Below are 27,612 nucleotides of genomic sequence, written 5' to 3' on the forward strand. Positions count from 1 at the left end.
TATTCTAAAGAGAATATAAAGATCATTAAGAATTAGTATCCTGGGGTTGGGGATGTGGCTCAAGTGGTAGCGCGCTCGCCTGGCATGCGTGCAGCCCGGGTTCGATCCTCAGCACCACAGACAAAGATGTTGTGTCCGCCAAATACTAAAAAATAAATATTAAAATTCTCTCTCTCTCTCACTCTTTCTTTAAAAAAAAAAAAAAAAAAAAGAATTAGTATCCTTAACCAGGCATGGTGGCACATGTCTGTAATTCCAGCAGCTTGGGAGGCTCAGACAGGAGGATCACGAGTAAACCAGCCTCAGCAACGACAAGGTGCTAAGTAACTTAGTGAGACCCTGTCTCTAAATAAAAATAGAAAATACGGCTGGGGATGTGGTTCAGTGGCTCAGTGCCCCAAGTTGAATTCCCGGTCCCCCCGCCCCCTGCAAAAAAATAATTAGTAGCCTGGTTCAAAAAAGTCTAACTTCAAGTAGAACACATTTTTTCATTTATTTCTACTTATTTTTTCAATCTCTTCAAATTCTATTCATCTATTCTTTCTTTCTTAATTTCTTTCTTTCTTTCTTTCTTTTTTTTTTGAGGTAAGAATCTTGTTATGTTGCCTCAGTCTCATAGGCTCAAGTGATCTCTTGCCTCAGCCTCATGAGTAGCTGGACTAAGATGCATACTACCATGCATTTAGCATCTTCTTCAAGTAGTACACAGTTACTATAATAAGATCAGAAGTGTACCAAAATACTAATTATTTTAATCTATCCTCAAAAAAAAAAAAAATGAGTCTGAGGACTGGAGGTATAACTAGTAGTAGTAAAGAGTTTGGCTAGCATGTGCAAGGACCTGAATTTAATCTGCAGCACTGAAAAAGAAAATGTCTACATATAAAAATTATAAACAGCCATGAGTTCCTATTTCTTATTAAAATCATCTCCATCTTGGAATTTATGATAGCAAGATTACAGAAAAAGTAAAAGTTCTAAAAATATAAAGCTATTATCTTCTAGAAAATAATTTAGAAACTAACATTGCTTCCTTAATTAATATATCCCAAAGTTATTATTTTTTAAGCTTTTGATGTTTTTGCACTAAATTCCAAATACATGTTTTGTTCTTTGAAAATGTTATTACTTTATTATTTAAAAAAAAACACTATTAGCTAGGAAATTATGTTCTCTTTGCACCTACAATTGGCAGCTTAAGTGGTTCCTGTGGCCTTCCTTATAGATATGTTGATATTAAAATAATGCTATTGTGTCTCAAAACATGACTCCAGAATCTCACCAAGCATAAGTGATCCTCTTTACCCAAATTTAAGGCCCTATCTCTCTGAAGGACTTCAAGAAAAAATTTACAGGAGTCATATTCACATAGTGACCCATCCTTAGCATACATACTGATCAATATTCACATACTAATAAAACCCTTTCTCACTTAAAATAAGCTTAAATCAAAAAATAATACAGCAAAAGAAGTTCATCATTATTAAAGCATTTATAAAATTTCTGCACTCAAGAGTTTACACACAAAAAATTGTTAAATATATTAAAACAAACTTGAAACAATCATTATGATTTTTTCCAATTGAAAATTGAAAAATTATTCTTGTAAAACAATCACTTAAATTATTCTAGGCAGAAATGAATTTTAAAAGACATTCCAAAGGGCAGAAAAAGTCTATTAAGATAGTTTTGGGTGAAACGAAGTTTATGAAATATTCAGACATAAATGACACTTCAGGAGTCCCATTTTATCTCTTAGATATGGAAAACCTGAAAGAATATCACTCCTAACCTAAAAACTATCCAGTCTTTGTATTTTTTGATAAAAATTATTTTTTAAATACAATGATTAGAATCCATCAAAATTTAAAACTTTTATGTTTCAAAGGGTACAGTCAAAAGAATGAGAAGACAACACACAGAGTGGGAGAAAAGATTTGTAAATCATATCTTTTATAAAGGACTTACATCCAGAATATATAAAGAACTCTTATAATTCAATAATAGAAAAAAGTATTTGCAAATCATGCATCTTTGGGGGGCGGGGAGGTTGTACTTGGGATAGAACCCAGAGTTGCTTATCACTGAGCAACAATCCCCAGCCTTTTTGTTTTTTAATTTGAGACGAGGTCTCACTAAGTTGCTGAAGCTGGCCTCAAACTTTCAATCTCCTGTCTCAGTCTTCTGTGTTGTTAGGATTACAGGTGTATGCCACAGGATCAAACCTGCAAATCATGTATCTTTATAAGGGACTTATGTCTACAATATATAGGGAATTCTTAAAATTCAAAAATGAAAAAAGAACCCAATTTAAAAATGGGCAAGAGGGATGGGGTTGTGGCTCAGCAGTAGAGCACTCACCTAGCATGTGCAAGGCCCTGGGTTTGATCCACAGCACCACATACAATAAATAAAAGCACTGTGTCCAGCTACAACTAAAAAATAAATTTTAAAAATTTTAAAAAATTAAAAATAAATAAATAAATAAAAATGGGCAAGAACCTGATCAGATATCTATCTTTATACACATATATGCATATATATGTGTGTGTGTGTGTGTGTGTGTTTGTGTATATGCATATGTAGACCTTTATATGTGACTCCAAGAGATCATATACTATGACCTAAGTTTTTCCCAGCATCATGAATACACTGGGTCACTTCTGACTTTTAAGAAAGAAATTCAAGGGAAAGAAAAGCTGAAGTTAGCATATATTTGAATTTGGAAGCATCCTGTAGTAAATAGTATAAACTTAAAAAGTTTAGTCCATTCCTCTAATGGACAATTAATATCATCATATTAAACTGCTGGTTAGACCCTGAACTTAAATTTCTAAATCCCAAGTTTTTATAGTATACTAGCATTTAAGGCAAAAGGAATATATAATAATAAATGCAATATATACAACACATAACCCCCACAAAACATATATACAAAAACAAAAATCTCTGTAAAAAACACGACAGCATAGTTTAGAAATACAAACTTGTAAATTAAAAACAGAATTAAGGTTCTATGTAATATACTAAACTTAAAATTCTTATTATAATTTTTGTTTTACAATTTTTTTCACATTTAGACTAACTATGCATACCTGTGTATATAACTATAAAATAGCAAATTTTCTCTTAGAAAAGGACTATCCATATCAGCTATCCATATCATATTTTATCTCATCCTAAAAATTTTACTAGAATTTAAATAAGCTCAAATAAACTAGCATTTCGGGCTAGGGTTGTGGCTCAGTGGTAGAGCACTTGCCTAGCATGCCTGAGGCACTGGGTTCAATCTCAGCACCACATAAAAATAAATAGATAGATAGATAGATAGATAGAAAGAAAGAATTATAAAATATACAGATTTTATACCAGAGATGAAATTTATAAAATAAGCGATCAATCACATAAATGGTCCCATGATTCATGTCTGCTATCAAAGCCCAAAAGCACAGCTCTACAGTATTTCCATTTAGCCTCTAAGAATACAACCACACTGATATCAAAAACAAGACCCATGTATCTACTCAGCAAGGAAAATAACTGTCAGGAAGATTAAATCTGTTAAAAACAGGAGCTCCCCTCCACCCCAGTAACTTTAAAATAGGTTGGGCTGAGGATCTAGCTCAGTGGTAGAACATTTGTCTAGTGTGCTGAGACTCTGGGTTCAATTCCTAGCCATTACAAAGAACGGGGGAAAAGGCTAAATTAAAAACATTTAACAAGGGCTGGGGCTGTAGCTCAGTGGTAAAGCACCAGCCTCGCATGTGTGAGGCACTGAGTTCGATCCTCAGCACCATATAAAAATAGAGATATTGTGTCCACCTACAACTAAAAAAAAATTTTTTAAATAAAAATTTAAAAAATATTTAACAAAACAAGAAATATTAAAAATAATTTAAAACAAAAACAACTTTGAAAAAAAATAACAGCCCAGCTGTTGAACAATATTTGAAAGAAAACCTAGACCATAAAGATTACCTCAGCAACTTTTGGAGGCACTCCATCCCCAAGCACTTCCCTGATGAAGCAGTGCTGACCCATGTAATATGAGAGTCCACAGGTCCTCTTGAAGGCATCTTTAAGTCGTTTCAGCTCTACATCTGTAACTACAATGCAGAAACAGAAGGTGGATAAGAAATCAGAAAAGGAAAGAAGTCTCTCAAAATCCAGTTCCTAAGAAAAAGTGGCAAATACTTTCAGATTATAATCATAATTAGTCATAATTCTAATATTCTCAAATCTACTATAGAAAGTATAAAAATTTTTGACCACTATTTTCAAAAGACAGAAATTTATATACGTGTACAATTTGAGGCTGGAAGTAGTAACAATTTTAGGAAGAAGTAACAAATATTTCAAATTAGCAGATAAACTAAATGGAATTAGATTCTGGCAACAGACTTCACAAGCAATACATTCATTTCCTTTATAATAAATATTTGTGGTAAAGGGCTGGGGATCTAGCTCAGTGGTACAGCAGTTTCCTAGTATGCACAAGACCTTGGGTTTCATCTCTAGTACTTACACACACGTGCGTACACACACACACACACTCTCTCTCTCTCTCTCTCTCTCTCTCTCTCTCTATATATATATATATATATATAAATAAAATCAATATGTACTCTGTAAGCACATCTATCTATGAAGAGGAAGGTGCCCAAATTTAGCCCAGATTTTTATCATCTATACAAAGGAAACCATAAACAGATGAGACTAACAACCTAAAATTTTTAGATATCCACTATCAAAAACAAAATAATTACCAAGCTATTAATTTAGGCACTTAAGATCATATTCACTTTATAGAATAATCTCTACCTACAAGGACAGATAAATTACTACCCTCAATATTATGTGTTGAGTAAAATTAGAATGGAAGTGCAGAAATGATTCTCTTGATCCATGTTAGAGGAAACACAAGGCTTCTGGATGGAGAAGACTGCATTGAATTTTAAAGGCTAAGGGATAACAGCATGCCAGGCAGGGTTAACAGTTTATTTCAAAATACAAAGGTGTATAGAGATGTATAGTATATTACTATAGCAAAATAAGCAAGGCAAGAGATAGTAAATGGTGAACGAATAAATCAAGAAAGACAGCAAGACCAAGTCATAGAGACTGTTCTGTCATAAAAAGGAAGGGATATGATTGGATACAATTCAGATATAAACTCTGGATAGAGAAGAAACAAGACAGATAAAAATCAGACAACTCACTCTAAAATACTGTAGAGGGGCAAAAAGTACACTGCTACCACCAGAAGAAAAGAAGCTAGATCTGGGAAAGATCCAGAAGTAAAGTAGAACTTGAAGCTTGATTGAAGAGGGGAAACAGTAGAGAATAATACCCAGGTTTCTATCCTGGAAAATTTGAAGAATGATGTTATCAGGAAAATGAAGAAAGAAGAATTCGAGTAAGACAGAAAGAAACGATGATGTGGGATGTGGTGGCACATGCCTGTAATCCAAGTGGCTCAAGAGGCTGAGACAGGAGGATCACAAGTTCAAGACCAGACTCAGCAACTTAGCAAGACCTTGCCTAAAAATAAAAAAGGCTGGGGATGTAGCTCAGTGGTAAACTGCCCCTGGATTAAATCCCCATACTGCCCCCCACCCAAGAAAAAAAGAAAAGAAGAAAGAAGAAACATATAATTAACTGTTAAGGACGTACTGAATATGGGAGATCTGAAGAAGATTCACTGTGTTTATAATTTTTGAACATATAAAGCTTAGAAGAGGTCTGAAGGGAGTTTTGAGTATATAGGTGGTAATTAAAACCATAAGTAAGGGGTTGGGGAAACAGCTCAGGGTCAAAACATTTTCCTGGCACACATAAGGCCCTGGAATTGACCTCCAGCACCCAACAATACCTATAGAATGAATAAAAAGTATAAAACTGAAAGAAGTCAATGTTTACAGTGTCTACAGGAAGAAAATGAGAAAAAAGTTGAAAAAAATAATCAGTAGGACAAAAGAGAAACAGAAGAACATGGTCTCCAAAGACCAAGAAGAAGGCACAGATCAACAGTATCCAATAAAGCAGTAAGGGCAACAAGATAAAGACCAAAATGTGCTTGGCACATAGCTAATCATTCAGTAAACATTTGTCATATGGAGGGAGGGTTCAAGTACAACAACATGTAGGCAATGATAAAATAAAAAGAACACTTGAATAAGTAACTAAAGTATATTAGTTGCACTAAAAAAAAAGTATATTTAGTCCACTAAAAACCAGACTTATAATATTAACACCATCAATATTCAAATTTATAATTTTTCTTTTTAGAATGTAAAAATGAAAAGCAGAACAAAGCTCATATCATAGATTTCAGTAAAGAAAGAGGTACCTTCAGCTACTAGAAAATCTTTTTTCAAGACGCCTAATTTTCTTTCTTTCTTTTTTTTTTTTTTTGTGGTGCTGAGGATTGAACCCAGGGCCTTGTGCATGCAAGGCAAGCACTTTGCCAACTGAGCTATATCCCCAGCCCATGATGCCTAATTTTCATTAATGCTTTGACTAACAAATTAGGTTGCTCATGATCTGGTGGGGATGAGAAAATCAACCATTAAAACATAATATGGTACAGATTATTTGAAAAACTAATATTTTTTTAAAAAAGAGAAATCTGATAACTAACAAATTTATTCATTTTATAATGGAGAGAAATGTACATATAAACTTTTCTAAGCATTTATAAAAAGCAAACAATGTCTATCAACAGAAGAGACTGAATGTTATTATAGTTACTCAAAAGAGACTATCTAGAATATCAGACACAAAAATGCTACCACAGATCCATATTTACTGAAAATAAACACTTTTTATTTACTCAAAATAAACTAACATTTGGCTAATCTACTGATAAGGAATACATAAAAATATTCATTGTATGAGGTTGGAGATTTTAGCCCACTGGTATAGCACTTGCCTAGCATGTATGATACCCTAGGTCCAATCCACAACACTACAAATTTTTTAAAAAATTAAAATTTTTTTTAAAAGTTTGTTATACCAGTAGAAAAGCTAAAAACTTATTAGGCAAGACCAAAAAAAAAAAAAAACAGAATAGAATCAAGCCTAGTAAGTTTTTAAGTAAAGTATAATACTCTCTCAACCTCACCAACCTCATCAAATTGCCATGAGAATAAAAAAGCATCATTACAAAAACAAAGAGAACTGAGGACTTAAAAGTTAGTCAAATGCTCCAAAATCTGAAACCTGTATTTATTTATTTATTTTTATTTTTTGGTACTAGGGATTGAACCCAGGGGTGCTTAACCACATCCCCACATCCCCACTCCTTTTTATATTTTAAAAGAGACAGGGTCTCACTGAGTTGTTTAGAGTGCCAAGACTAGGTTTAAACTCTAGATCCTCCTACCTCCGCTTCTGCAGCTGCTGGGATTACAGACTTGCACCACTGAGCCTAGCCAAAATTGGAAACTTTTTGAACATGATCATTGCCTTTGCTTTTTAGCCTCAGCAAATTAGTGAGGCCCTGAACAACTCAGTGAGATCCTATCTCAAAATATCAAAAATAAATAAATAAAAAGGTTGAGGATGTATCTCAGTGGTAAAGCACACCTGGGTTTAATCCCTAGCACCAAAAATAAATAAATGAATAAACTTATTGAATATATGATGAGTCAATGATGCTTAATGACCTTTGTGACTGATTATCCATTTCACTGAAACCTGAAATTCCAAAAGTCATTGAGGGGAGGAGATGAAGCTCAGTGGAGATGAAGCTTAGAGCACTAGCTAAGATTCATGAGGACCTAAATTCAATCCCTAGTACAAAAAGAAAAAAAAAAAGCCATTTGCCTTTCCTAATACTGAGTTTGATTTTGCATAATTAGTTTACAAAGCTATAGTCTGCTACAAGGATTTAATGAGAGAATATATACACACATTAACTTAACAAGCACTGAAAAATAATGGATGCCCAATAGATAATAGTCTCAGAAAAGGTGATTTCCGGGCATAGTGAGGATTCACCTGTTCCATTTTACTTCTAACTCTGGAGAGAAACAGTAGGGAAGTTATGAAAATAAAGATGAGAGAAAGGAAGTACATAAAAAAATGACAAAACAAACAAAAACAATAGATTTTTCTGTCCCTATTCTCCTTTTTACCTATAGACCCTTATTTCCAACCCAGCATACCCAGTTATGACCTAACAATGAAACAAAAACCAGGATAGGAGGACTAACAAGAAGAAAACTGTCATTTATTGTAGATTATGTACCCAAGTCATGGTCTTTTTGAGCATGAGTAGTGTCTTATTCAAATATAGTTAGGTCACATTACTTTTAAGTATACACCGACACATTCAAAGGACATTTAATATTTCATAAAACTATAAGCAAAATGAAGTCTCCTTTCATAAAACAAATTTTGCCATGAACACTGCCTAAAAGAAGCAAGCCAGGGATGACTTGGTCTTAAAAGGTCAAAGGTTCTGGCAGGGGAGTATAATTCAGTGGTAGAGCACAAAACCGATAAAACAAACAAAAACAATGGATTTTTCTTCCCCTATCCTCTTTTCTCTGTACCTATAGATCTGGGTAAAATCTAACATTGAAACAAAGGAGAGGAAAAGAAAAGGGAAAGAGCAAGAGAGAAAGAATATTAAGAAGAGAACTACGCCAAGCACCAAGCCCTGGGTTCAATCCCCAGCACTCTCCACCACCCCTGCCAAATATAAACAGTTTAATCTAGTAAAACTGTAGCATTCACCTGCTATAGGTTGATCTAAACCCAACATTTCCAGTTTTTACTCAAGGCATAGGTACATTCATTTGCCGTATTTACTATGCTTACCTACAAGACTTCTAATTAGTCATAGGTAGACTAAAGTCACCTCTAAAATTCAATACATACAGATCTTATACAGACTATCTTATACCAGAAGATTTAAGATTGAGGCTTCTTACATTTAATCCATTGATCAAACACATAAGACTAGTTCATAGTTCACTAAATCCAAGACTTCCCTAGAGGATATGCTTTCGCTTGTATTTAAAATATAAATAAGACAAGAAAAATAATTTTGTTTGTCCAGAAATTTCTGTTACAAAAGAAATCTTAGCAAATTCTGAGAAGCCCACTCCTTTTATCAGCTTTGTATTACTGTGACCAAAATATCTTACAAGAACAACTTAAAGTATGGGCTGGGGATGTGGCTCAAGCGGTAGTGTGCTCGCCTGGCATGCGTGCGGCCCAGGTTCGATCCTCAGCACCACATACAAAGATGTTGTGTCCGCCAAAAACTAAAAAATAAATATTAAAAATTCTCTCTCTCTCTCTCTAAAAAAAAAGAACAACTTACAACTTAGAGGAGAAAAATTTTATTCTGGCTCACAGTTTCAGAGATTTAGTCCATGGGTAGCCAACTCCATTACTCTGGGTCCAAGATGAGGCAGCACATCACAGTGGAAGGGCAGGGAAGAGGGAAGCTACTCAGGGAAGGGGAATGGGGCTGCAAGGAAGATGAATCTTTCCAGGGCACATCCCAAGTGACCCACCTTCTCCAGCCACATCGCACCTGCCAACAGTTATCACCTAACTCAGTCCATTCAAACTAAGATGGACTGATTAGGTCACAGTTTCCACAATCTAATCATTTCACCTCTGACTTTTTCCTGCATTAACACAGGAGCTTTTGGAAGACACAGCATATCCAAACCATAACACCCAGGGGTTCAAATGCATATTAGCATAATAATATACAAAGTATAAAGTAATAAACAGTCTAACAACAGAAGTAAGTGCTATGTTAATAGAGAAAACAGAAAGGAAGAACATACCCAATAGCCAGAAGGGAATAAGAAAAGAAACACAGACCAGGAAATATTAGAAATGCTTGAACTATAGTTTGGGAGGATGGAATATAAAATGTGAAGATTGCAAGAGAGAAAAGTACAAGTGAAAGGAATACCTAAGTGAGTGAAAATATGCTAATAAATTTTGACTTTTCAAGGAATTCCTCTTAGAATTTTTTTTTGGTGAAAATATGGAAAAAGTGTAATAAAATATAATTTTTTTAAATTTCTCAAATCATTTTGAAGATACTGAAAAAGTAAATCTGATTTAAAAACAGTGTTCATAAACACAACACAGTTCACAATGAAAAAGTTGATAGTTTGAAAAAAGATACTCTAGAGAGATATACAATGACTCTACCAATGATTAATTATTTCATTTTCTGATAACAGAAAAAGGAAGAAAGGCCAATGGGTTTCTGTTTGAGAATTCTTAGCAAAAGGTCCACCATCTGCCACAAAATCAAAGAAAGAACTGACTCAGGAAACAACTGGAAAAAAGTGAGAAAAACAAAATAAGAAAGCTAACAAAGTTTTTAACAAAGTTTTAAAGCTAACAAAGAACTGGAAGCAGAGTCATAAGCAGAGTCATAATCCCAGGGCTCCAGAAGCTGAGGCAGGAGGAAAACAAAGGACAAAGGAAAACAACAAAGATAAAAATTAGTGAAAATGCTAAAAGAGAAAAAGGAAATCTTCTTATTGATATCCTAATAAAAAATTAAACAAGAGTGGTGCTTGTGCTAAATCACAAGCCTGCCCGCACTCAAGGGTAAGAACCATATATTATGGCTATCAATGGGAGAAGTTATCCAAGTCACATTGTAAGAAACAAGTAATGCAAAATAATCTTTTGGCCATTGTTTGAAAATATAATCTGCCACATACATGAATACTAAGTATTATATTTGCTTTAGGGTTTCTTTTTTGGCAATACACATGCATGATTAAAGAACAATTCAAGAGCCAGTTGTGGTGGCAATACCTGCAATCCCAGTGACTTTGGAGGCTTGAGGCAGGAGGATCGCAAGTAAGACCAATTTGAACAACCTAGTCAGATCCTGTCTCAAAATAAAAAATAAGGGGCTGGGGCTGAAGCCGAGTGGTACAGTGCTTGCCTAGAATGTGTGAGGCACTGGGTTTGATCCTCAGCACCACATATAAACAAATAAAATAAAGGTATAAAAAATACAACAACATTTTTTTTAACTTTTAAAAAGTAAAATAAAACAAATAAAAAATAAAAAGGGCCAGAGATGTAGATTTCGGTGGTAGAGCACCCTGGGATCAATCCCTGGTACTGAGGGGGGGGGGGGGGAGAGTAACTCTGGATAGAGATTTTAACTAGCATGTATAAATGGCATATAGGGTACAAGGATAGAATAACAGAAAGACCTAATAAAACCCTAACTATTCAAGATGATAATATTCTTAGCTAAAAGCTTCCCTTAACACAAGAAATGACCAATAAAATGTTAATAGAAATTGCTAGGAGAGGATCTCCAGGAAGGCTCCTTAAAAGGTAGCAACTAGTGAATGTCCTTTTGTCTTTGTTTAGTCTTTCCACTTGGAATTCAGAAGCTTATAGGAGCCATTTAATACCTTGAGTGAACTTCAAAGTTATAAGCCATACACTAGTATGGTAATGTCAAAAAGATAGAAAAACCAAGATGCCAAACAACCCATGGATGTCATATTTCCAGATTTATGTATGAAAAAAAAAATACAGCTATATCTTATTTTAAGTATTATTTTAGCTGGGCACAGAGGTCCATGCCTGTAGCCCTAGCTACTCAGGATGCTAAGGTAAAAGAATTACTTGAATCTAAGAGTTTGAAGCCAATCTAGGTAACATAGCTAGGCCAATCCAGGTAACATAGCTAGGTTTTTTATTAAAAAATAAAAATAAAAATAAATCAATGAATAAATAAATAAATTATTATAATAATAAAATCCTTTCTTGGATTTTACACAAATAAGAAACAGATTTAAATTTACACTTGTGCAAATGTGTTTTAAAAGACTGGAAAAAAGCCAAACTGGAGACATAAAGAATAATTGAGAGGCTATTGCATTAGCACAGACAAGACATGAATGCATAAAAGTGAGGCAAGGGAAAGTACATTTTAAAAATTAGTCAACTGGATAGGGTTTAATGAGTAATGAGCTGCCAAAAGATAAGGAAAAAAATGAACTTTCATGATTTCTAAGTGTCTCTTTGGTTCCAAGGTGAAGTCAGCATCATTAATAAAGATCAAGTCTATAGGAGAATTTTAATATTTTATATTCTGTTTACATTTCTTGTATAAACTAAATGTACACGTTCCCCCTCCCCAATACATATGTTGAAGCCCTAATCCACAGTATAGCTCTGTTTAGAATAAGTAAGTAATTATAGTTAATAGCCATCACCAAAAACCAACCCTCTTGGAACCAAACCTTACTTCCAACAGGAAATAAAATTTCTGTTTTTTAAGTCACCAAGTTTTTGGTAATCTGCTATGGCAGCCTGAGCACACTAATACAATTTCTATAATACCAGTAATAAACAGGACGACTACTCCTTTCTGACTTAGAGAAGCTATTTAAATGGTTTTTGCAGGGTCATATGAAGAGATCAGAACTTATTGTCCTTGAAAGGGAAATAAAATTATGTACTTTAATAATTGCACAAAACTTACTCAATGTAAAAGAACAGCACAATGGTTGCTATCCTCTCTAAACTCATATATTGTTTTTCCTATTAATACCAGTAATTATCAGCCCTTTTCTGGAGTGACACATGATGGACATCTTCATTCCCATGGGTAATTCCTGAACTTTAGCTGTAACTACACACTTTTTACTTCAAGAAATCATATGCAGCCGGGCACAGTGGCAAACGCCTATAATCCCAGCGACTCTGGAGGCTGAGACAAGGGAATTGCAAGTTCAAAGCTAGCCTCAGCAAAAGCAAGGTACTAAGTTACTCAGTGAGACCCTGTCTCTAAATAAAATACAAAATAGGGCTGGGGATGTGGCTTAGTGGTTGAGTGGCCCTGAGTTCAATCCCCAGTACCAAAAAAAAAAAAAAGGAAATCATATGCATATACAAAAATGCCTGAATCTGACCCACTTTTGTAAAGTTCATACATATGCATACAAGAAACAAGAAAATGTGACCCATACACAGGAAAAAAGACAGTAAATAGAACCTGTCCCTAAGGAAGTCCAGACGTCATACTTGCTGGTAAGGCTTTAAGTTAGCCTTTTAAAATATGTTCAAGGGCTGGGGCTGGGGCTCAGCAACAGTGCACTCACCTGGAATGTGTGAGGCACTGGGTTCAATTCTCAGCACCGCATATAAATATATAAAATAAAGGTCTATCAACAACTAAAAATTTTTTTTAAAATATATGTTCAAAGAATAAGGTAAGCATGTATAAATAAAGGAAAGTATAAGCACACTGCCTCACCAAAAAGGGAATGCTAACAGAGAAATTACAAACAGAAACCAATTAAACTGGGTTCAGCAACACATACCTATCCCAGCAAAGTCAGAGGCTGAGGCAGAAGGATCACAAATTCAAAGCCAGCCTCTACAATTTAGCAAGACCCTGTCTCAAAATAAAAAAAAAAAATAAAGGACTGGGGATGGAGCTTAGTGGTAGAAGGCCCTAGTAAAGGTGGAGGAATAAACCAATTAGAAATTTTACAGTAGAAAAGTACAATAACTGAAATGAAAAATTCATTAAAGGATCTCAACATAGATTTGAACTTGAAGAAGAATCATAGAACTTTAAGTCAGGTCAATTAAGATTATCCTCTGATTAACTTTTATGATTTTGATTGAGATGTCCCCCCAAAGCTCATGTATGAGACAATGAAAGAAGGCTTCCAGGTGAATGATTGGGTTATAAGAGCTTTAACCCAATTAGTAGATTAATCCCTTAATAGGGCTAATAGGGATTAGCTGAGTAGTAACTGAAGGCAAGCAAGGAGTGGCTGGAAGAGGTGGGTTATTGCGGGGAAGTGTCTTTGGGATATATATTTTGTTTCTGGTGAGTAGAATCTCTCTCAGCTTCCTGATAATGTTATGAGCCACTTCCCTCCACCACACTCTTCCACCATGATGTTCTCTCTCACCTCAGGCCCGGAAGAATGAAGCCAGCTAACTGTCTATGGCCTAAGAACTCTGAAACCAATAGCACCCAAACAAAACTTTTCCTCCTTACAATTGTTCTTGTCCAGGTTTTTAGTCACAATAGGAAAAAAGCTGACTAAAACAGCAACAATAAGAATTACTGAAGAAAATGAATAGAACCTCAGAAACCCATAAAACTGCTCAAGAGCAGTTATGTACAAAAACTGGGTAGAGTGGCACAAACCTTTAATATCAGCTAATTGGGAGGCTGATGCAGGAGGATCCCAAGTTTGATATCAGTCTGGGCAACTTAGTGAAACCCTGTCTCAAAATAAAAAAGAAATGAGGATGTGGCTCAGTGGTACAATGCTTGTCTAGAATGTGCAAGGCTCCAAGTTCTATCCCCAGTATCATAAAAAAATGTGAAAGGAGGGAGGGGGGAGAGGGAGGAAAGGAGGGGGGAGAGGGAGGAAAAGGGGGGAGGGGGGAGGGGGGAGAGAGAGGGAGGGATGGGGGAGAAAGAGGGAGGGGGGAGAGGGAGGGAGGGAGAAAGAGGGAGGGGGGAGAGGGAGGGAGGGAGAAAAGAGAGAAAGAATATATACATACACAAAAATAGAGAAGAGGGCTGGGGATGTGGCTCAAGCGGTAGAGCGCTCGCCTGCCATGCGTGCGGCCCGGGTTCGATCCTCAGCACCACATACAAACAAAGATTGTTTGTGTCCGCCGAAAACTGAAAAATAAATTAAAATTCTCTCTCTCTCTCTCTCTCTCTCTCTCTCTCTCTCTCTCTCTCTCTCTCTCTTTAAAAAAAAAAAAAATAGAGAAGAGAAAGGCACAGAAAAAATATTTTAAGAAGTAGTGCCCCAGGGGCTAGGGTTGTGGCTCAGAGGAAGAGCACCTGACTAGCATGCATGAGGCAGTGGGTTCGATCCTCAGCACCTCATAAAAAAAATAAAATAAAGATATTGTGCCCACCAACAACTTAAAAATAAATAATAAAAAAAGAAATATTGCCCCAAACTTGCCAAATTTGAGAGAAAAAAAATTGATCTGACCCTCTAAACAGCTCAATGAATTCCAATTAGAATAAATTCAAAGATATCTACACTGAGGCACATCATAGTCAAAATGTCTACATACAAAAAGAGAATCTTGAAAGTAGCAAGGGAAAAGCAATTCATTATGTACATCACATTCATTATACTTATATATACTTTTACATATACTTATGTATTATAAGGCAGCAGTGAGAAGACATATTCAAAGTGCTGAAAGAAAAAGAACTTCTACCAAGAATAATATATCCAAGAAAACTATCCTTTGACAACAGGAAAATTTTAAATAATCCCAGATAAACAAAAACTAAGAAAACTACTGCAATTTACAAGAAACACTAAAAGGATTACTGAGATTAAAGGATGGTAGAGAGTAACTTGAATCTATACAAAGAAATAAAAGAGCACTGGTAAAGGCACCTACATAAATAAGGAATTTTTGTTTTAGGTCAAAAGGTAGAGCTCAATGAGATGGATTTAAGGACAGAAATGTATCTAATATCTTTTATACAAAATTCAAGATTATATTTCATAACTTTCACCACTATTATTAGTAATGCAACAAATTGTACATGATCAAAATATAATTACCAAATTACAAGATCTTTTGAAATCTCAAAATTAGTCATGTTACTCCCTCATATATGAAAAATTTTCAATGTATTCATATTGCTCTTAGACTGGGCTAATGATGTAGCTCAGTACACAGGTATGAGGCCCTGAGTTCAATCCCCAGTACTGGAAACAAACAAAAAATGAGGGGAAAAAATATATCAAGCCATAATATACTCAGAATGAAGACCAAAATCTCCAGTGTAGCTTTTGGTTCTTGCAGTTCTTCCCATCATATTGCTTGGCACTGCTATTCCCACTGGCTAAAATACAACCCACACATGTATCTCCAATTCCCCTTAAAAACTTAATTTACCCTTCAGATCTCATCTTAAATGTTACTTTGAATCTTACCTACTCTGTAAGACTAAGTCAGATACTGCCTTCACTCTGTAAGACTAAGTCAGATACTGCCTTCATACAGCCTTTATTGCATTTTGCATAGTTTCTGATTTCATTAATATTTTTTCTCCACAACACCACAGATTTCATGAAGGCAAGGACCATAACTCTTTTTTATTAATATTTTTCTACTTGTTCATGGACCTTTTTAAAAAAATATATTATTTTAGTTGTAGATGGACACAATATCTTTATTTTTATTTATTTCTATGTGGTGCTGAGGATCAAACCCAGGGCTTCATGCATGTGAGGCAAGTGCTTTACCACTGAGCTATAACCCCAGCCCTGGACTTTATTTTTAATTTATTTATTTATATGTGATGCTTTTTGTTGTTGTTCACAACTCATCTCCAACACCTAGCACTACAGTGCCAGTCACATAATTAGTTGAACAAATAAGAAAGTCCTTTATAAAACACTAAACACTGAAGCAGATATTTCCTAAAAAGATGAATAATACTCCCTAATGATCAAGTAATGTAAACTACAGAACTATACCAACTTAAAGAAATGATGAATAAATAGTTCTAAAAAATAATATATATGAACCAGTGGTATAGTGCTTGCCTACCACATGCAGGTCCTGGGTTTAATCCTCAGCACAGCAAAATAATATGCTGGATTAATATAATGTGAAATTTATGCAATCAGAGTAACTAATTAAACCAACTATTCTATCTCAAGCCATAAATGACTCATTTATATAAACTAACAAATCTGTCCTACATACACAGTCTGATACAAAATATCAGACTGACAACGTCCCAGATCTTTACAAATGTATAAAAATTTCCTTAGAATATCCTTTTCCCCTCTAAGTGATTAATGTTAATACCAAATAAACACTGAGGCTGCAGCTGTATTAATCTCTAAAAAGGATTGGCTGACCTAGCAAGGAAGGATTTTTCCTATCTTTAAGTATTAGCATTTTGATACAATTTTAAATGACTTTTTTTTTCCTGCATTACTGTTATTCTGCTTCATCTAGCATTCCCATAGTATTTTTCCTACTGCTTTTTTATTGCAACTATATAGTATTTCAGCTAAATTATCATTTGATTTTCTGGAAGCCACCACCCTATGAACCTAATCATCACTTTTATTTTTAACATTGTTTCTATGGAGAAACAAGTTTTATATCCAGACAAATTTTTGAACACAATCTATATTGTACTTAAAAAGTAGACTTGCCAGGCACAGTAGTACATAACTGTAATCCCAGCAGCTCAGTAGGCTGAGGCAGGAGGATCAGGAGTTCAAAGCCAGCATCAGCAACTCAGCAAGGACCTAAGTGACTCAGTGAGACCCTGTCTCTAAATAAAGTATGAAAAAGGGCTGAGGATGTGGCTCAGTGATTATCACCTCTGGGTTCAATGCCTGGTACCCTCAAAAAACAATGGGGCTTACTCTTTCATGACAGTATGTTACAATAATTTAATTAGTCCAGTGTTTAGAGAAACCGTCATTAAAATTATCTGTACAAATCTAATCACTAATAGTAAACAAATCTACAAAAGTAACATTTTCACAAGCATGTAGAATATTTTGATTTGAAATTATAGAAATATATCATTTTGGAAAAAAAAAACAACTATTTTTCCAAAGTTTCCAAAAAATCAATTAGAAAAAAAAAATGGCAAAATGTGAACAGTTAACTAAATATAAAAGTAAAACACCAGGGGGGTGGCTAGGGCTGTAGCTTAGTGGCAGAGCCCTTGCTAGTACATGTAAGGCACTGGGTTCAATCCTCAGCACCACATAAAAATAAACAAAATAAGGGTATGCTGTCCATATACAACTACAATTTAAAAAAAAAAAAAAAGTAAAAACACAGAAGGAAATTCTATAGCAGATATTTCTACAAATATGAACAGGAAAATTATAAAAACTAAACTTTCAAAAATTAAATTTGCATGGGAAGGTAGAATACGTGCAAAGGTAGATGCTAGATATATAACTAGAATATAAAAAGACACTTTCTGAATCAGATCTAAATACCTAACAATGAGCATTACAAAAAGCAATTAAGCAGGGCGCAGTGGTGCATGCCTATAATCCCAGCAGCTCTGGAGGCTGAGGCAGGAGGATCTCAAGTTCAAAGCCAGCCTCAGCAATTTAGCAAGGCCCTGAGTCAGCAAGACCCTGTCTCTAAATAAAATACAAAGGGGCTGATGATATTGTTCAGTGGTCGAGTACCTCTGGGTTCAATCTCTGATACTTTAAAAAGGGGGGGGGGGCAATTAATGGCTACTTCACACACAAAAATGTATAGGAAGCAATCAGAAAATAGTTTGTTATAGGTGAGAATCCTGCAGCTGAAAAATACTACTAGAAAGAGGGAAATAATGTAAAATTCAAAGGAGCAGAATCCCAGTAAAGAAAGGTAAGGTTCAATAAAGTCATATTTTTCTATACATCAAGAATATCAAAGACCACTCCAAAAATGGGAGGCCAAGTAAGAATTTTTATATCTAAAAATTAATTAGACTTGGGCCGGGTTGTGGCTCAGTAGTGGAACACTTGCCTAGTATGTGTGAGGCCCTGGGTTTGATTCTCAGCACCACATATACATAAATAAAGGTCCATCAACAACTAATAAAATATTTAAAATAAATAAATAAATAAAAATTAGACTAAAAGATAAAAACAATTCTTATAGCAAGAGTTTATTATAGATCTAGTTTGGAGACCGCCTCATGAGCATCGCTGGAAACTAAGGCCAAAAAGTACATCACTTGCCAAGACTGAGAATCCCTAAGATTAAAAATAAATAAACACTAAAATATAAGAAATAACAGATGAAAATTAAAAATGTAAAACTTAGAACTAAGGAAGATATGCATCAGAGGCTCCAGCTATTCTAAACTATTTACTGTTCCTTGCTTACATATGTACTCTGCCTATGAGCCCCAATCATTCTTAACGGGCCAGCATTCTTCAAATCTTGGCTTCAGCAGTCCCTCATTCACTTTTTAGAAACCTCTTTTAAATGCTTCCATGACCAATGACCTTAAGTTAAACATCCATCTATAGAATGGCTTTCCTTATAATCACTTAAGGTCAAACTTTCAAAGTTTATTTTAACTTTAAAATAAATTATACTATATTTAAATGTACATCTTCCCTCCGCTGTTTGAGAACAAAACAATGGACTTATTTATTTGTATCTCTAACACCTATCAAAGAATCTTAAATATTACTGATATTCAAAAACGTTTTGGATAAAGACAAATTTTCTTAAATACTCAAACAAATGTGCTATGTATTCTCTGGTTCACAGTCTCATGCTTAGTACTGAACCCCAGCATCTAAACACTATCCAACTCATAGTAAGAATTCAATAAAAATGTTTTTTCATTATCTTGCAACTGGTATTTATGATCACTAAAACTTATCTTCTCTCCTATATTCTTCCTTAACCTAAGATTTAATTTGGAATCAGCTTCATCTATTAATCTAATGAATAAAACACAGGAGGGAAATATATTAAAATGCTGAATAGGCATAACTTAGACATTTACCTACCCAAAGACAAAAAAACAAATGACTTTCTCAAAACCTCTTACCTTTGATACATGCATTTTTTTCCTTATCACTAAAAGCAGACTAAATAGCTTGCCCTCAAAAATTATATATTTATGGATATGACAACTTGAAAGCTTTTCAAATTTATATATACACTTTTAAAACTTATCAAACACATTCATGCCAGGCACTATTCCAGGTGTTTTACAAATATTAACTCATTTAAACCTTATAACAATCCTATAGGGTAAGTTGTAGTTGCCATTTTACAAATGAGGAAACTAAAGCACAAAAGTTAAGTTACATTCCCAATATCATGCTGTTAATGACTACCAGCAGAAGGATTTGCACTCAGAGTCAAGTCTCCTGCCTAGCATGTGTGAGGCTCTGGGTTTGATTCTTAGCACCATATGTAAATAAATAAAATAAAGGTCTATTGACAAGTAAAAAATATTAAAAAAATAAAAAGAAATTCTAGTTAGACACAGTAGAACACACTGGTAATCCCAGTTACCAGAGAACTGAAGCAAGAAGATGGCAAATTCAAGAGAAGTCCTGGCAACTTAGTGAGACACTATCTCAGAATAAAAAATAAGTAGGGCAGGGGGATATAGCTGAGTGGGTAAAGCACCCCTGGGGGTTCAATCTCTAGAGTGAGGAAGGGAAGGAGGAATGGAGGGAGAGGAAGGAAGGAAGGAAGGAAGGAAGGAAAGGTAAGGGGAGGAAGGAAAGGTGAGGGGAGGAAGGGAAGGCTAGGGATATAACTCAGTGGTGGGGCATTTGTCTGGCACAAAGTCCTGAGTTTGATCCCCAGGAACAGGGGCTGGGGTGGAGGTGGAGTCTAACAGTAAAGTTGAGATGAAGTTAATATATTTCATCATTGCTGAGAGCACTATACATTGGGATGATTGTTTTTTGGAGGAATATGGCAATATATAAGAATGCCCAATATTTACCATATCCATTGATCTGGTGATTCATTTCTGGGAATTTATCTTAATTTGTTTTTTTTTCCTTTGGTACCAGGGACTAAACCCAGGGTGACTTTTACCACTGAGCCACATCACCAGCCCTTTTATATTTTGAGACAGGATCTCATTAAATTTCTTAGAGCCTTGCTAAATTGCTAAGGCTGTTTTGAACTCACAATCCTCCTGCCTCTGCCTCCCAAGGCACTAGGAATAAAGGTGTGCATTACCCACCAGTAGGGAATTTATCTTAAAGAAATAATGTGAGTATTATTAAAGCTGGAAATAAAGATGTCACAGAAATATCAAAACATGTTTTTAAGATAGTACATAACCAAAGATTATTAAAACTATACAAAACATACACATTAGGGCTACAGATATAGTTTAGTGGCAGAGAGTTTGCCAGCATGCACAAAGTCCTGGGTTCAATCCCTAGTACTACAAAAATAAAAATCTTTATCAAAATACATATACATTGATCATATGGAAAAAAGTAGCTATTGTTTTGGGTGAGAGTTGGCATATAAAAAATTTCTTCTTTTAAATTAAAAAAAAAAGTGCATATAAATGAAGCTAAAGACACCAGCATCACTGAATCCTAGTCAATTTCAGCCTCCAGCCTTGATCTCTTCTACTCTCTCAAAAGACAATCAACGATTGGTATATCTCTTTTCAGATCTTTTTTCAAGCTTTTATAAGATGTACCTATAAAAATTTACAGTGGTACCACATTATACATATTACAATGCAACTGACTCTTACATATAGATTCATTACTTGGTACATAGGCTCCTTTATACAACAATACTACAGATCACCTAGCTATTCAATTATGCTTGGATATTCAGGCTATTTCCCTTTTTCCTTCAAACACTTGTCATGATAAAATCATATCCATATCTCTTTGGATATATCTATAGAGTGCTTTTCTGGAAACTAGGGTCACACGCATTTTCTAGTTTAATGAATATGGCCACACATCCTGCCAAGTGGCTCTACTAATTTACATTCTTAAAACTGTGCTTTCTTAGCATTTTTTTTTCACTACTGATTACAGACTCTACAATGCAAACTTGTAAAAAATTCTAAATAATTCTGAATAGCCCATCTAAGCATAGTTATAAAAGAAAAACAAATTTCCACTTCTGTTTAGGAGAAGGTATAAATCTGATTCCCTGTTACTATATCCCATTCCTGAGCAGATCATTTGTCATTCGAAGTATAAAACAGTATAGTGGGCTGGGGTTTTGGCTCAGCGGTAGCACACTCCCCTAGCATGTGCAAGGCCCTGGGTTTGATTCTCAGCACCACATAAAAATAAACAAACAAAATAAAGGTATTGTGTCCAGCTACAACTAAAAAATAAATATTAAAAAAAAGTATAGTAATATCTACACCATTTGGCCTCAATGCTCAGATACAGTGTTGACAGTGTTGCTATGTGGGGGTCTATGCCTGGAAACCAAAAATGGATCAGGTCTCTTCTGCTATGTCCATATAAAGCTGTTCTTGGCTTTACCACAACACACATGGTTAGTGCAGCCTGCAGAATAGATTGTGGCTCCATATCTTCACTTCACAAATTGCCTGTGTCTGTAATCAAAATGAACCACTCCAACATTACGGAGCATCAGGTTACCCCATCTGCTACTACTTCTGTTCCCCAGCATCCCTGAGTTTGGCTGCATTACACAAAAAAAAAATTGAAGTTGTCTGCTTTCTCCTGCCGATTAGAAAGTTCTTATTAACAAATGTAAAAATGTGAAAAAGAAATAATACAGAATGGAATCTTTGTTTGAGACAATGAACCAGTAACAACTTCAGAGCACAAATGGAGAAACAAGCAAGTTGTACAAGTTTTCTTCTCAGAAGAGTAACAGGTCCCATTCTGAACATTTCAATGTGTCACTATAAAGTTAACTACAAGTAATCTGGGGGTAAGAAATTGTCTGTAAAACTGTCCATAAGAACAAAACATGAATCAAAAACAGCATCACTTAATTTATGGTCACAGGAATTCGGTTAAATTTGCCACAGTAGAGGTTTAAAACCATCATAAAGACAATGCCCTTAAGTACTCATTAGTTTTTTATTTTTCATAATATAACAAAGTGACAATCTAACTCATTAGTGACAAATTTTCTAGTTTAATTACTTGCTTTCAGCAGTTTCTCAAATCAAAAATACAATTTATCATTCTCCTGGTTCATAAACTTCTGAACAAAAACATGGCACTCATCAATTCAACTAGATTAAAATATGTTTCCAAGTACCCTCCACTCCTCCAATAAAGGGGGGGACATCTAGTAGGGCTGGGGTTGTAGCTCAGTGGTAGAGTGCCTGCCTAGCATGTGTGAGGCACTGGTTTCCATTCTCAGAACCACATATAAATAAATAAAATAAAGGTCTAATCATCGACTAAAAATACATGAAAAAAAGACAACTAGTAGCCCAAACTCATTTATAAATTAAACAAAGATAACTGGGAAAAGTGGTGCACACCTGTAATCCCAACTATAGGAGAGGAGGAAGCAGGATTCCCAAATCAAGGTGAGACTCAAAAAACTTAGTAAGACTTGTCTTAAAACAAAGGAAGAAAGAATAAAAGAGAGTAAAGTACCCCTGGACTCAATCTCCAGTAACCACAAAAAATAAATGAATAAATTAACCAAAATGTAATAACAAGTTGTCTCCAGAATCTTTAACCTACTAAACAAGAAAATTAATGTGCCTCTTTAAAAAGCATTTTCAGGGGTGGGGTTGTGGCTCAGTGGTAGAACACCTGCCTACATGTGTGAGGCCCTGGGTTCACTCCTCAGCACCACATAAAAATAAATAAAGATATTGTGTCCATGTATGACTCAAAAAATTATTTTTAAAAATGCATTTTCATAGACAATATCACATAAGAACCTTACAACAGTCTTATAAGGGTAACATGTATCTGTGTTGCTTCATTTGTTTTGGGGAAGGCAAGGGAAGAAGAAAGGGGGGATGGAGAAGAAAGTAGGGAGGTCACCCTGTAGAGAAAGTTGTAAGTTTGCAGGTTCCTTAAAGGACCAGTGATGTTTCTCTTTTAATTATCATGCTTCAAAAACTGGTCCATTTGGGCTATTAACAAAGTAACGTATCCCTTAGGCCTCCTTTACAAGGGCACTAATCCTAGTCATGAGGGCTACTACACATTTCTATGACTCAACTCCCTCCCAAAGATTCCACTGTTTTGTTGTTTGTTTGTTTTTGTAGCCCATTATAGGCTGGATATTTTTTTTCTTCCACATTTTTTTTTCAACTGGTATGTACATAATGGTGGAATTCGTTGTTACACATTTGTACATGCACACAATATAACAATATAATTTGGCTAATATCATTCCTCAGTATGTTCCCTTTCCCTTCTTTCCTCCCTTATTCCCCCTGGCCCATTTCCTATACTGTACTGATCTCCCTTGATTTTCATGAGATCCCTCCTAACCTTTCTTCTCCTTTTTCCTCTCTAGCTTCCACATGAGAGAAAACATATGCCCCTTGACTGAATTTGGCTTATTTTGCTTAACGTAATATTCTCAAGTTTCACCCATTTTCCTATCCATGAATTTACAATCACTTATTACCTCTACTCATTTTAAGGCAATCTATTACAATATGATAAAGAAAAATGTAATTTATCCTAAACTTCTTTTACATAAACTTCATTATTCATTAATATACTAATCAAGAAAAGAAAAGGGGCTGGGGATGTGGCTCAAGCAGTAGCGCGCTCGCCTGGCATGCGTGCGACCCAGGTTCGATCCTCAGCACCACATACAAACAAAGATGTTGTACCAGCCGAAAACTGAAAAATAAATATTAAAATTTAAAAAAAAATTCTCTCTCTCTAAAAAAAAAAGAAAGAAAGAAAGAAAAGAAAAGCCCAATCCTCCAATGAGATCCATCTTGTATTCTATACAACTCAAATTTAATATTTTAGGTTCCCATTTATAAGAAAGCCACAAATGTAAATTAACATCTCCATTAAATGATTATAGAAAGAAGTTTAGATCTACATTCTACTAGTACTAGCTAAATCCATAATTTTCAAGTTCAAGGGCTAGGGCTGGGGCTGGGGCTCAGCGGTAGCACTCTTGCTTGGCATGTGTGAGGCACTGGGTTCGATTCTCAGCACCACATATAAATAAATAAATAAAGGTCTATAACCACGTTTAAAAATATTTAAAAATTTAAAAAAATCAAATTCAAAGTTAACTCCTTGTCCATTTTAGTTAAAAAAAAAAACATGAAAATTTTCCTATAATTCTCAGAATTCAGCCATCCTAATGTGTCTCTAAGATCCTTGTTAAAAGGTAATACCAAAAAACACAAACAACAACAACAAAAATACCACTTTGGATGAGAATAAATTCATGGAACTAGAAAACATATTCATGATTTTGGGATTATTCTTTCTGTACAAAATGAAAATAATTGGTGTTTTTATACATCCTAGGAAAACTGGTGAAGAAGAGCACTCACAGTGCTTCACTTTTCAAAATTGATGTCATTTGGGAAGAAACAATAATGAAAACTGATGTTTTAGCAACCACTACATCTAAGAAATCACAGGAAAAATGTCATCTTCGTTACCTCTAATGATACCAATACAAAAATATCTAATAACCCTTTTAATACCAAAAGCAAATCTAAGAGAATTATTTAAACCCATAGGAGTCAGGTATGAACAAGTCTGAATTCTTTAAAGAAATTCACGTTTACACTGTAAACTGAGTTCTTGAGTTATATTTTCTCCAGTATTGTGCCAATAATTTATGATTGAAAATAAACACCAAGCTGGGTACAATGGCACATGCCTGTAAATCCTAGCAATTTGGAAGGCTGAGGCAGGAGGATCAAAGTACAAAGCCAGCCTCAGCAACTTAGTGAGGCCCTAAGCAACTTAGTGAGAACCTGTCTCAAAGTAAAAAAATAAAAAGGGTTGGGGATGTAGCTCCCAAGGATCAAAAAACAAACAAAACAAATAGTGCATACCAACCTTGGTAATAAGTGTTTTAATCTGAAATTTATAATACTAATGAAAATGGCCCACTGAACCTGGGTTCTAAATGCATGGATTCAACCAACCAAAGAATAAAACTATTGAAAAATAAAACTGCAACTGGAATGAACATGTACAAACTTTTTCTTGTCATTATTCCCTAAACTGAACATGTATGAACCTTCTGTTGTCATTTTTCCCCAAGCAGTAGAGAATAATAACTATTTACATACCATTTACACTGTATTAGGTATTATAGGTGTGTAACATAGATATGATTTAAAGTATATGGGAGAATATATTAAGTTATATGCAAATACTATACCATTTTATATAAGGAAATTGGATGAGATTTTAAGGAACTCAAAGTTTTTGGAATCCATGGGGAATCTAGACCTTGACAGATTCAGAGGGATAACTATATATTCATTGTATCCTAAATTCCCAATCATAACTTTCAGATAGGTGACTGACTATAAAAACCATTGGCATAGATGGCAACATATTAACAATCCACTCATAAATAACAAGGATAAAAGTCATTGCCACTAAAAATTTAGGTAAAGAAATAAACAGTAACATTACCATTTCTTGTTTATGGTTTGACGAAAAAAAGAAAAGAAAGTTATTTCAATAAGTGTTAAGTTTTACTTAAATGAGAAAAATGTTCACTGTTATTGCTTCTTATTAAAACCCAAGTTTTAATTGTTGTTAATCTAATTTCATAAATTATTTCTCTAAAATGACTGTTTTATAGTTGATTTTAACTTTCAAGTCAATTAATCTGTAACTAAAGAATTACCTTCCTTATAATCATTCACTCAATATTTCCTGAAGGAATTATTGTCCTAGTTAAGCACAAAAAATTGTATTATTTTTTTCATTATACTGTGACTTCATGGTAATGGTTATTAACTCATTAAGAAACAAAGTAATTATGAAAAGGATACAGAGAAAAGTTTTTATAAGCAAAAGTTTATACGTGATTTTATTAAAATACCAAAAATAATGCCGCAAAACAAACGTAAGAGAAAAATTCGAACCAAGACACCAAAGAGTTTGCCTTAAACCAAACTTCTGTAAAGTTCTGGGCTTCAAAATAACTTGAGAAATTGATTTTTTTTTGCAGTGCTTGGAAATAAACCGATGATAGACAAACACTCTATCACTGAGCAATTCTTGTTTTTTAACAGCAATAACGGTAGGACTCTCACTTTAAAATTAAAATGAGCCAGGTACAGTGGCACACACTTAAAATCCCAGAAACTCAGGAGGCTGAGGCAAGAGAATCCTAAATTTGAGGCCAGCCTCAGTAACTTGGGGAGACCCTCCACAACATAGCAAAACACTATCACAAAATAAAAAATAAAAAGGTTTTAGGATGGGCTGGGGTTGTAGCTCAGTGGTAGAGTGCTTGCTTCGCACAGATGAGGCCCTGGGTTCAAACCTCAACACCACATAAAAATAAATAAACAAAAATAAAGATTTTTTTAAAAAAGGACTTAGGATTCAACTTAGTTGTAAAATACACCTGGGTTCAATACCCAGTACCACATACACACCCACAAAAAAAAGGCTGAGATGTAGTTCAGTGGTAGAGTTCCTGGGTTCAATTCCAATACATAAATAAATAAATAAATAAACTAAATAAAATTAAATTTTAGGAAAAAGAAATATTACTTTGTTAGATTTAGTAGAACTAACCAATGATTATTAATTTCCATAATCTAAAAATTAAGAATTGTATTTAAATATAATTAAAATTTTTATATTTACTGGTTTATTATAAAGGATGTTATAAAGATATAATTTAAATTTTTAATATATATATTAAATTTTCTCAAATTTTTTTCACTTAAGTCTACTGTTTAAATTCTTGGTGCTGCTTTTCTTCCAGAAACAGAAACACAATGCTATTATTAAAGCATACGAGAGAGGCTAGGGACATAATGCCTAACACCATGGGTTCCATTTCCAGCACTAACAAAACAAAAAGTGGGTAAGAATTTTAAGGCTACATTTTAAAAGAATCTCATATACTTAAAAGAATCATATAAGATAGCCAATA

At 34.5% G+C, this 27,612-nt stretch overlaps 1 protein-coding gene across 3 annotated transcripts in view; it reads right to left on the reverse strand.

Moving 5' to 3' along the window:
- The window catches only part of Usp32 (ubiquitin specific peptidase 32), a 167,360-nt gene that overhangs the window by 110,965 nt on the left and 28,783 nt on the right, over positions 1 to 27,612 (reverse strand). For all 3 annotated transcript variants that reach the window (XM_071603755.1, XM_027950240.2, XM_071603754.1), the window contains exon 2: positions 3,979 to 4,106. In XM_071603755.1, the coding sequence (XP_071459856.1) occupies positions 3,979 to 4,106 (128 nt within the window). The remainder of the gene's footprint in view (positions 1 to 3,978; positions 4,107 to 27,612) is intronic.

The sequence above is a fragment of the Marmota flaviventris genome, chromosome 17 (assembly GCF_047511675.1).
Source record: "Marmota flaviventris isolate mMarFla1 chromosome 17, mMarFla1.hap1, whole genome shotgun sequence".
NCBI lineage: Eukaryota > Metazoa > Chordata > Mammalia > Rodentia > Sciuridae > Marmota > Marmota flaviventris.